Source organism: Phaenicophaeus curvirostris, chromosome 3, assembly GCF_032191515.1.
Source record: "Phaenicophaeus curvirostris isolate KB17595 chromosome 3, BPBGC_Pcur_1.0, whole genome shotgun sequence".
In the NCBI taxonomy this organism is placed as follows: Eukaryota; Metazoa; Chordata; class Aves; order Cuculiformes; family Cuculidae; genus Phaenicophaeus; species Phaenicophaeus curvirostris.
In genome coordinates, this window is record NC_091394.1 from 71,891,691 (window position 1) to 71,904,419 (window position 12,729).

The 12,729-nt window shown below is 35.9% G+C and overlaps 1 protein-coding gene across 2 annotated transcripts in view; it reads right to left on the reverse strand.

Annotated features, from left to right (window-relative positions):
* Nucleotides 1-2,284: 2,284 nt before the first annotated feature.
* MMP16 (matrix metallopeptidase 16) overlaps nucleotides 2,285-12,729 on the reverse strand; it is a 191,217-nt gene continuing 180,772 nt past the window's right edge. For both annotated transcript variants that reach the window (XM_069854313.1, XM_069854314.1), the window contains one exon: nucleotides 2,285-12,410. In XM_069854313.1, the coding sequence (XP_069710414.1) occupies nucleotides 12,076-12,410 (335 nt within the window). In that variant the 3' untranslated portion in view covers nucleotides 2,285-12,075. The remainder of the gene's footprint in view (nucleotides 12,411-12,729) is intronic.

Consider the following 12,729-nt stretch of genomic DNA (forward strand, 5'->3'; position numbering starts at 1 on the left):
GTTTTATTAATTTTCCTTCTTTCTTCCCTTAATCAGCTAAATAATGAATATTATGTTTTTTAATTATGAGCTATTTGTAAGTTTTACCAAGAGTAAAACACATGCTCCTCTGATTTAGAATGGAAGACTGACGTTTCAGATAATTTAGATATGTGATGTGTTTGGCCCCAGGTCTCCGACCAGTTCACAGGCTCTGCCTTCTTTCTTGCTAGGACTCTGAAACAATAATGACTTTCAGTTTGCCTCCAAATAGATCCAGCTTGTTCCCAGTTTCCTATATCCACACTTATGGTATAGGAACTCTTTATTTCTCTGTAGCCTAAGAAGAATTACCTGTTTGTTAACATGAGAGGAACTTAGATCTTTGGACATTTGTATGGCCAAATTTTTACAAAACTCTCCTTTGCATCTTAGTCCTGCAGTCTTCTATTGTAATTTTATTTCAAGAGAAGTATATATTTTTTTTGGTTTTATTCTTCAGCTATTTCTAATTAGAATCATCAGAGCTACCTTTTCTTTACATTACACTTCTCATTTTTTTTCTTAAGCACAACAAAGCAGAAAATTCAGCCACCTGTTTGTCATTTTATAGTGGCTGTGACACCGATCTCTAGTGAGTGGCCCTCAGACGTTACAGAAGTAAGTTCACAGCCCCTTCCTGCAAATTTCTTTTCCACACAAATTAGTTTTTCCTACACTATTTTGATTAGGAAAATTAACTAATGTTTCTTTCACCCACATTCATACCCAGATATAATCCATGATATCCCTATACATTACCATTATCTGTTAGGCTTTCCTCTTTTGAGGAGAAAATTTGCTGTAACATTTTACAATATCTAAAGAGCAGTAGCTATAAAACCTATAGTAATATATACCAATTAAACCACAATGCCTTTATGAAACTTTTTTTCTGTTCTCTTATTTATTGACAGATTTTTTTTTTTAATTACAACACAATGAAATGATGGTAAGTACGTAAGATGCAATAGTATAAAAAGCCATTTTAATCCTTCCCTTGGTTAAGACACTTACAGCAGACAACAACTGCCCCACCCCAATTCCCCTCTTCTCAAATGAAAACAAAAAATAAATATAAATTAATAAATATAAACCAAATCACTGCACAGCCCTTAACTCTTTGATTGCCATGGCAAGAACCATAATGATGATTCTAGCTGTGACTTTCTGTGGTTAAAGGTTGCCGCAGCAGTCAAAGGGTTATAGCATTGTAAACATAAGTACTTTGTTGAAAATATTCAGTCATGTTAATGGTCTACAGTAATGAGATTATTATCATGACCCCTTGACCTTTAATGACACAACATTATAAGGATTTAAAGAGATAATAGCTTGATGAGCTGTTACATAGATTAATTAACCCATTTTGTTTAACAATGCACTATGAGGTTTTGTTTTACTAATAAAAGACAACTTGTGCATAATAAAACACTGTTCAATGCATTGATCAATAAAATCAATGAAAAAATCAGTCTAAGCACCACAAAATTTTGCCTGATTATATCTGACAGTCATAATACACTTTAGCACCATTTAGTCAGCCTTGCATTTGCACACAAACAAGCTTTGTGTTTGTCAGCGGAAGCTACCTGAAGGAATAACATATGTCAGTTATAAAAAGGTTACTGTATAGAATGCTGTGTGAGCCAATAAAGTAAAATAAAATAAAGCAAAACAACAATAATAAAATGAACCTTAGTTGCAGAAAGCAAATAAATGCTCCATTTATTTTCTTACTAACACGCATCCTAATGAGACAAACATGGGCTTGAAATGCTTATGGGGCTATGCAGAGAAAAGGTAATAAAAATGAGAAATTTGTACCACACAGAGAGATCATCAAAACCATATTCTGACTTATTTGTCAGGCTTTGTAATTAAAAGGAGAATTGTTGGGTGTTTTGAGAAGTAGAGCTTGAAAAGTGATATTTAACAATATGTGAATTTTATGGTCATGTTGTGCAGAAAAACGTGTTCAGAGATATTTCAACAACTGCACCAAAATCCTTGTCTCTGCATGAAAATTTGACTTCCTCTTTCGCAGAGGTGGAGGATAAAAAGGCAAATCACAGTGTGGGAAGATTCACAATTGTAGTAGCTTTCAGATAGTGTATTGGAACCAGAATGATTTCTGCTGGAATTACAGTGAGTTACAGGGAGGAAGGAATGGTAAGAAGACGGAAAACTGAACTGGCTTCTAAAGTCACACCCAACAAGAAGAACTAAGGAAGAAACCAGGTTCTATTAAATACAAGAGTACAGCACTTGGGGGGAAAATAAGATGCAAGTTACTCAGAAAGTAAGAGAAGTAATATGCGTATGAAGCATGGAAAACAATGCACCCTTCTTGTACAGATTCGTATCACACCGTGATTGACTACACACTGCAAAACCAATACATGCTTTAACCGCTAACAACACTACAAACAGGAGTGGCAAGGAGAAGAAATCATCTCCCTCAAACAACTTCTGTTCATATAGGACCACTTAGTCAAACATTTGCATCTTTCTCTGCACTCTGTGATGGAACCTTGCAATTAATCTGATCCTCAGACTACAGTAGCAGATGTCAGAAGAGCTCTTCATAAACATGTTATTTATGATACCCAAAAATTAAGGTCAATCAGAAAATGATGCATGACAGCAAATCATTCTGTCATGCAACAGTGCTAGTATATAATGCTACAGCAGTAATGTAATGGTGTTTGGTGTATATGTATGAACCAACTTGTGGTAAAAGAAAGGTTCCAGCCATATAATTAGTGTCTGGATATCCACGACACAGATTACAGGCATCAGAATGCAAAGAAGAAAGAGAAAATGATAAAGAACTGGAGACACGGAAAATAATACAAAGATTTTTGAAATGCAGCTTTCTAGACTATTCATCTCTCACAAATGGCATAAACCATGCATGAAAATGGTATGCAGTAGCTGGCATTAAAAAATGATAGATCTCTGCTGTTACACCATCGTACGTGACCAGGAAGGCAGTCACAAGATGCTAATAAGGTGTCCATGATGGTCAAGTGCTGGCTATGCCATGTCATTTTCATATAAGATTTAAAAGATGACAATATTAATGGATGGCAGACACTTCAACAATCTGAGGAGAGTAACTTGGAGCTCAGTGTTGGGTGACTGGACAACAAACAAGATTTAGTGAGGAATATACATCAAGTTCCTCAAATATTCATGGGAGTTTTTGAGAAGATGCTACATCTTCACAAAAAAATGCATTTCCTAGTGATAGATCATAAAAAGCTGCATGTGATTAGGTGAGATAGACAACAAAATTTTATTTTCTTCCTTTATCTGTAGAGTGAACAGATAATTTCTCACTTTTCTACCAAGGCCATACAAAATTAAATATTGCCTTAATTAGTCAGGAAACATGTCAGGGCACAGTGAAATAAGGGGTGGAGGGGAATCAAATTTTGGTCATATTTATAAATTTAAATAAAGAAATAGCAATAGATGATCCATCCAAAGGTCATAAATGTGTTTCTATTATAGCAAACACTTCAGGACTGAGATACCGTGGAGATAAAGATACATGGCTGAAATACAGACTAATAGAGGTAAGGGCTTCTTTGTCCTTCAGCATTTCATCCAGTGGAGTTCTTCAAATGATAGATAACTTTTTTGGATCTAATTTCTGAAAACAAATGTTAGAATATTTCACTGTGACAAGTTCTAGCACATTAATTCAGGCTGATGTTAGTTTGACTAAATCTCTTTTGAAAGATTTTTGATTGCAGCAGATAAATAATCTCTATATACTTGTAGTCAGATCTAGCATAACTATACTGAGTATACCTTTTGGCTGAAGGCTCTCTGGTGGGTTATGACATCAAATATGGAATTCAGTGGACTTCCTACAGCCTAACAAGTATCTTTATTGTTGGGGAGCAATAATATTTTCAAATCACCAGCTTTCTGGTAATTTCTCTTTTATTGTTGATTACATAGCAGTTACACGTAATTTTAGTGGTGTCAGTCATCCTTGGTGCCTTCCCTTTCTGACAAATTGGTTTCATACTTGCAATTATAAACCAAAATGTTCTCATTCTTTTTCTTATATTCTTTTGGAAATGAGAAACAGAAATTACTAATGTTACTTTTTCTGTGCCTCACTGCAGTCTTTGACCAAATGACCTAACTGGCTTTCCTGTGGAGGCTAGAAGTTGTGGAAAGAAAGTTCATGGCTAATTTAAGTTTCTTCAATACTGTTTCAATACAGTGATCCTTTAAATCTGTATTTGTCATTACTGTGATCCAAGGACTACCACCTTCAAAGGAATGCATATTGATAGCAGATGATAACTTGTGTATCTTGGATGACGAGAATGGATGATCATAATCCTTGATCTATCCTCTAAAACGGTTTTCAACCAGACACTGTAAGACAATACTGTGAATGACTTGGCAAGAGACATTTGCATGGTTTTGAAAACATAGTGAAGATGGATGTTAGGCATGTATATAGCTGACAGTGTTTCACCAAGTGCATTATATAGAGCAAGAGCTGGGAAAAGACTATTTGCATCATCAGACATTCCTTCAGTTCTGGATTCCTATGAAATTTTCTTCAGTATAACAATCTCAGGTACTTCTGTGAGCCATGTGATTATTGAGAACAGTTATCCTGAAAGACTTTTTTAATAGTTTTCATCTACCTTGTGATGTATGGCCAGAGTTCATAGCACTTTATTACAAGGTAAAACACAAACAAGCAAATACAAAATGCAGCCATGCCTTGCAGGTATGAATTACAGTTGCCACGACCATTTAAAACAGTCCTGTAGATTGCTGATGATGTCTTCTGAATACACATCATCACATGTACCATTTTCTAACTTATATAACTCTGCTTAGATCCAAGCAGACAAACTGCTCAGAGCTGACTTCAATATGATGCTCTCATAAGATATGAAGATGATCAGTATGTGAGCACTGACAATTTTGTGGCAATAGCCAAGCACAGCACATGTGCATCTCTGTTTAGATTCATTGTATGTCTCAATATGGGGCTATGCATTTCAACTGGCATATATCAGTTGTACAGTGGCACTTTTTGAGCTATATGTAATATCATGTAATTGTGAACTTTGACAAAGAGTTTTCTAAACCATCATTTTAGATTATGAAAAAACCTACTTTCTTGTCTTTATATTTGTCAAATTATAGTAGGAGAACCAAAATATTTTCACACCTTGAAAATGACTTAGCAGTGATTGACTACTTACCCTAAGCACTCTCAGCTTCCACAAGGCAGATGATTTTATGTACAACCGTGTAAGCTATGAATATGTGTGCTAAACTATGCCAACACATCAGGATTGAAATATCGATTAGAAATATGGCTTTTTGACTTAACACACTACTCTTTGCGAGTGGTGAACCCATCTGGGCATGCACTGATTGGCAGAGTGACACAGTTCTGTTGCTGGTAAGTAATATAATAATTTACTAAAACCTCTTCCAAGTCCATTGCCATATTGTTAAAGGATAACCAGGTATTTTAGGAAGCTATTTTATCCCAGCCTTCTGTTTCAAATTCCACTTCCAGAAAGCCAGTTCCCAGAATGACGGATAGGCAAATGGATGACATGCATTGCACCAAATGAAAGTGTCACAGAATTCCATGTTAATGCCAGATGACAAGATGGAGAGAATGTTTCATATATATTTTACTGGAACAGCAAAACAAATAAAAAAGGGGGGGATGAAAGGCTATGAATTAATATATGCTGATAGCTCTCCAAGGAAATTAAGGTTATAGTTATAAAACGGACATTATACAATTTCATAGGGTTGAAATTACTATTAACTAAACAGAAAGCTTTGGTTTACGTGATGGCTACTATAATTGCCATCTGTGGACAATGTCGTTCTACAGAAGCAGAAGAAACCAAGCTGTGTGACTGGAAAGCTTTGTGCCATCATAAAAGGCTGACATGTGTAATGATTTTTGGTTATGTAGTTTTACTGTCACAGCAAGTAGTACTATGCTGCATGCACATCCAGGTGTAAGAAAATTGTCTTTAGCACGCTAGTTTACATCAGCATTTCTCATTTTAAGTCTTTTCTCTCTCTCAAATTTATTTTCATAGAATCATAGAATAGTTTGGGTTGAAAGGGACCTTAAAGATCACCTAGTTCCAACCCCCCTGCCACGGGCAGGGACACCTCCCACTAGATCAGGCTGCCCAAGGCCCCATCCAACCCAGCCTTCCACGCTTCCAGGGATGGGGCATCCACAATTTCTTTTGTCTATACTGTGGGCAGACCACAGCAATACTTGAAGCTTTCTCCACAGGGCAAACATGCTTCATGCACACCTCTTACAGAATCTCATATCTCAAGGACATAATGGGCAGTTGCAACTACAAATGTTAATGAACTGACTATAATTTGTAGATTATATGCTAAAGCTTAAGTATACTAGGAAACAATATCTGTTTATGATGGATGTCTTTAATGCTGCCTATGTGCTTCTTTGAAATATATTTTGATTTAAGAAGAGATGCTTGCTGTGATCCTTCAGAATATGATCTCCTGTTTATCACTGGGCTTTCCTAGTTACATACATACATCAAATAATGCCACATTATGCAGAATCTATGCTGCCTAACATTAGAGGCTACCTCAGATCAAGCACCAAATGGAGCCAGTTTACAAGTGATGGTATGCTTTTGATGCTTACCAGACATTTTCAGCTTCGATGGCACTGATTACAATAACTTTCTCTAGCAGCCTCTGATGTCTTAGATGACAAGTCATAAGAATGGGTTAGGCAGATTTGACTCACACATCACATTTTTCATGAGACTTGTGAAAGACAGTTGATTTGCATGCATAAATCAGAGATTAATTTTATGAATATATGGTTAATTTACACCTGATTTTGTAACTGACATATGTTTAAATCACCTTATGTGAACCACTCTGTCTGCAGTCTGCGTCATGTGAGCTAAGGAACTATGCCTAACATTACAGTTCTGGTATATCAGTCACAGCTATATGATTGTATTCAATAACGAGCTATCTATCCCTCAGCTCCCACACAATATTACTTCATTTACAGCATAGCAGAACACTTAAGTGGCCAGTGACATTTGTTCCCTCCACTGATAGTAACAATTTTCCTTATGTCTCATAGGACTGCAGTCATCTATTTACGCTCCTGGAAATAGAGTTGTCCAAAGACAGTCTTGAAAACAACAAAAGGCAACAGAGAACTCTGTAATGGCTGCTTCACATCTACTGTCACAGCACACAGCTTCCTCCAACTCAGTAATTGGTGACAAAACTTAGGCCACATTGTGAGAAGATACAGGAGCCAGGACAGAACAACCATCCACAGTCATATCCTTGTTTCTTAACCCAGTCATCTTGCATTATCTCCAATTTAGGCTGCTAATGGTGTGGTACCTAGCATTTTTACTTTCTTTAAAATGCAGTGCCTGGAACGTTCACTGTTCAGTTTGCTATATGTCTTTTTTAAGGTTTGCCCTAGCGATGGTTCAAATGCAAAAAACTAGAATGGGAATGTAATGCTTCCATTGCTGATAGGCAGACCTACTTTCTATTCTACACACTTTTTTCTAACCAACGAGCTAGAATTTGATTCTATATAATTTGTTACGAAAAGCTACATTTAACTGACATTAAGATTGTGAAGTAAGACCTCAGAAAAAAGCTGAAAATTCAAAAATTAATTCTGTTCTTAACCCACAGTGCTGATGGCACAGGAATCAAGACCAAACAACTGGGGAGGAGAAGTACACTTCTAAGCAAAAGTGTAAGTCTGCCCCTTATGTTTGACTTTATTAATTTTTGTTATTTTCCTTCCCCAAATTAGCCTTAAAAATCATTTTCTTTAGTTATTCCCCCCCTCTGCTCCACTTTGAAAGAAGAAAAAGAACAAAAGTTCATAGGAAGATATAAAATACGTATTACATTTATTCAAGAGACTTGAAAGGGCTCCTTTGGAGCCATTTGAGCCTCTCCATCCCAGCCTATCCACTAAATATAGAGTTACACAGTTTTTTAAATGTATTTTTTTGTTAAAAAATGATTTTTTGTCTACAGTCAATAACCTCTTCATAGGTTTATACACTAAAAGGCCAGAAGAAACACTGTCATCATCTACTCTGGCCTCCTGTACCATACAGACCATAGTACTCTGAAGATTCATGACCCTGTATAGAAAGCTTGATAGACTGTTACTGATTAACACAATGCATATTCAGTTTTGTATTGTTCCACAGTACAGCTCATGACAATAGCAATAAGGAAATGTTTATTAAAAACTTTATGAAAAATGTTACGGCACATGAGCAGGAACCCAGATTGCAGAAATGAAAATATCTTCAACTTGTTTGTTCTTAATTGTCATAATTATAGGCCCTGGTAGAAAAACAACTGTTCAAATCATGACATTGTCTTAGAACTAGTTTGAGTTCAAAACTAGAACAGGCAACATCACTAATTTAGTCTGAACTTCTATATTTGAAACTAGCCAGTATGTATGTGGGAATTACAGTGAACGCAATTGCTCCTACATCTTTTACTCAAAGCAAACCTTTATGACTGTGTTATAAACTAGTGAAAATAGGAGTATGTTATAGAAATGCTGACACAATCTTGTTCTGCATGACATAAACATGCCAATATAATATGTTTACTCCCTTTCTCTGTATATAATATATATGCACTTTTAAGTAAAAGAAAATAGATTAAACAATCAACTTATTACATATTCGTGTATCTATGATGTACCATATACCAAGCACTAGACTTAACACACTTACCTTCCTGCATAATTAAAGTTATATTCTCCAAATACAAACATTTTTGTTACCTTATCAAAAAGAACAACAGTCAACATGCTCAGCACTTCATTACTGTCAGAGAAACAGTGGCACAAAAAGTTAAAGCTGCCATGAAAGATATTTCAAAATTGAGGTGAAATTTTCACATGAATAAAAAAAATGGATGAGATGCTGTTCCAACTTAAAGATAATATCAAATAAATTCTCCTGTTGTGGAGGAAAACCAAATGCAGAACAAGCAGCACTGTTAGGATTTTCCACCAACTATCCTAGGGACAAAATTGGAACAGCAGTATGAATAATTTTGTTCTGTCTGTAGCAGAACATAAGTTATAGCAGTTTGTTGACAATAAAAATCTCTCTATGGATTAAAATATGTGTGTGTGTGTTTGTGTGTATTTATAAATACACAAACATACACACACATTTTAATGTATATGACAAACAGGCATAGAATTTTGAATTCACCAAATGAGCTGATGTGCAGTAAATATCCTATGTTACTTAACTGTCAATTAATTTATATTTTTAAGAACATCTGAATTGAATTTACTTGAATAACGCTACGGGCCGATACTGGTGCAATTCTAACCTACAGTATGCAGTACCTCTATAAAACATCTCCAAAATGCCATCTGCATTGCATATCTGTTGTAAAACTATATCTTTTTCTAATCTTCATTTTTGTTAGCTGTACATATGTATATCTGTTTATGCTTTAAGAAATAAGTTTGCAATGCTTTATAGCATGCCACATATGTTCATAAAATAAGTCCTCAAATCAACATAAAATCATGGAATTGAACAAAAAGGCATAATATTTTTCATGCTATGCTCAATATAAATATAAATTCAAGGCAGTCAAGCTATCCATTACCAAAATAATAATAACCATAATATATACGTATATATACCTACACTCTCTAAAAAGGGATCCAGTTATGCGGATTAAGAAACCAGTAAGAAAGTGGCTGAATGTAGTATAAAAGTCTCATTTTAGGTAAAAGCCAATAATGGCTATTTCAAGTATTTTAATACTTTCTTATAACTTTTTCATTAATAACTACCTCTTTGTAGAAATGATAATTTTATACTGAAAATTGTATTCAAGTAAAAGAAAAATTAACTTCTACTGTTGTTCATTTTTAGAGTGTGCATGTATACATAGCAAAATACCCTTCTACAAATCTATCATAAATATTTTAGTGTATGTCAGTTCTTTTCTATGAAAACACTTCAATGTTTTTTCCTCAAATTTTGGATAATGTAGATCAGGCCTTTTAAGAAAAAAAAACTCATTTTAGTTCATTTGCAACACCAGATTCCCTTCAGTTTGTGCCAGTTTGCAAGTTAAAGGTCAAAGATCAAAGACGTAGGACAGTACACTTCAAGGAAATTCAGACAGTGAAGCTGTTCACAGAAGACAATGTTTAACTTGGTAATGACAGTCAACAGGTCAATAATCAAGTTCAAGGCAAGCTGTTCATTGTTGCAAAAGCTACTCCCCTCAAATCCTGGCTTTCATAAAAAACCAGGTGTCTGACTTTTGGGGTGCATCATTTTGACCATCTTTAATAAGTTCACAGCCCAGTGACTGTAAATCCTGTCACTGCAAGAAGCAGCTCCTAAAATCAATAAAGAGGTCTGTCAGTTGCTGACTTTTCTCTAGGAAAAAATATTGATACAAACCTGCTCTGCAGGTCACATGAATATGACAATACTGCTGTTAGCACAAGTTACACAATGACAAAATGCTTTGGTGGTCCCTCGGCTCTGTCAGTGATATCATGTTCGGCTGAAGGCCAGAAATTTGACTAACCCTTTGAGAACTATGGTGAACATGCAAAGGGGTAAAACACCAGAGGATACTCATGCAATATCAGAGTCATGGTTTTAACTTTCCTTTGAAGCTGTAACTTTACCTCTGCAGAGGCAAATTGAATGATCATGCAACATAGTTTAAAAGAGAAATTCAAGACAGTTAAGATAAAAGGCTAAGCTATAAAACTGTCACCAGTTCAGAAAAATTCTTGGTAAGTGGTAGAAGTTATTAAAATAGGTTTGGTTCCTTTAACCAGAAAGTACCTGGTAAACACATTTTGGTTTCTATTTATTTTACAAATGCTTTTCTACTAATAATGCAAATAATTAAAAACACTCACTTGCAGACACAGGAAATCCGTTTTGAAAAACTTGTTTTCTTTCACAACCTGTATTACCCAAACACAATCCTATAATTTTATGACAACCGACCAGACTCTGAAAATGGATGCAATAGTTCTCAAAGGGTTATACCACCAGTGTAACACCAGCGTCAAGTTTCTCTGTAGCATGACTGTTGCTTTAGCACATCAAAACCCACTTCAGAGACACACTACTTCTTACCATGCTTTAGACTGAGTGCTCCTGACAGACCTGTGAAAGGCCTGGGGAAGTTGGCTTGTTACAGCTTGGGAAAGATTATGCAGAAAAACCAACAAAAAAATCAAACAAGCCGATAAAAAGGTTCTACTTGAATATAGTAATGAATATAAATGAGTTTAAAACATTGAGGACATAGCCCAGAGCAGCTGTAAAAAACACAAAATGAATGTATCATTAAGGCTGTTACTATATTGCAGATATTTTGGCCCCTTGTTTGTTGGAAAATGGCTGTCCAAACAGTCTGAAGTCCTGCGTGTCATCTGAGTCTCCCACCTGACAAAACTGGAAGTAGGAGTATAGGACTTTATCCATAGCAGACAGAAAGCAATCCTCTTTGGAGACAAAGCTGGTTTGGGTCTTCTCACTTTCCTGAAAGTTCCATTGTGGGTTGTTTTGTATTTCTAAAAAAATTTTCTTTTCAGCAAAAAATTTTTGTAAGGGGAACAGGCCTTAAGGGAAAAATGTAGAAACATCAGAGATACTTGTTCCTCTTCACTAGTTAATCCTGACAGTTTATAGGGCATTGAGCGTGCAGAGGAAAGGCCTAGAATTGAATGACAAAGAAAGACAAAGGACTGAAGAAACAGCAGATACTGTGTATCATGGAAGCTTCCCAGCTGAGCGAATTGCCACTCGCACAAGACAGGCAACCCCCTGGGTTTTAATGATCAGCTTTGTTTCAGACTGACAGATGCCCGCTCCTAGCTAGGAAACTGTATAACAGCTCTTGTGTTGAATCTCAAGTTACCACAAACTCCTGGGAGGGAAAGAAAAAAACCAAAACCCTACATCACACCCACTCTTGCATAGAGCGTTTGCAGTACAGTATGTGGCGGGGTGTTCCTTTCCTTTTGAACTGGAACACAGTGTAAACCAAGACAAGGAGGCACAAGGCCAGGATGCAGGGAATGACGATGGCTATGGCTTTCACAGTGCTGGCTGTGTTGTCCAGTTTGATGACAATGTCTACATCATCTTGAGGGCTGTGTCGGTCTTTATCTCGGTCTGTTGGTCCATCACAACCCATAAAATCCTTGAGGATGGATCTGGGATAGCCAGGTTCCACCTTGAGCATCTGGTTATTGAATTTCCAGTAGTCTTTACCTTTGTAGAAATATGTGAAGCCTGAGGAAAGAAATTGCAATTATTCATGGTCATATTGGATCAAGTCATGTCATCAACACATCATGGCTCAAACTACTGGTATCAACTTATTTTGTAATTCAAAAATTAAAAACATGTCAGGAACAGACCTTCAGTTATAGGTCTTTCAAATCTTCCTTGCAAGTTTTGTTTCTTTACGTTCTCCAGAAAATTCAAAAATTGAGGTTGCTTCTTTCTCATTCAGTAATCTAGGTTTTAATTTAATTCCATTACTACAAAAAAAAAAAAAGAATTCCAGAGAATATGATCTTTCATAGACCATCATCCTCCTGATTTTTCA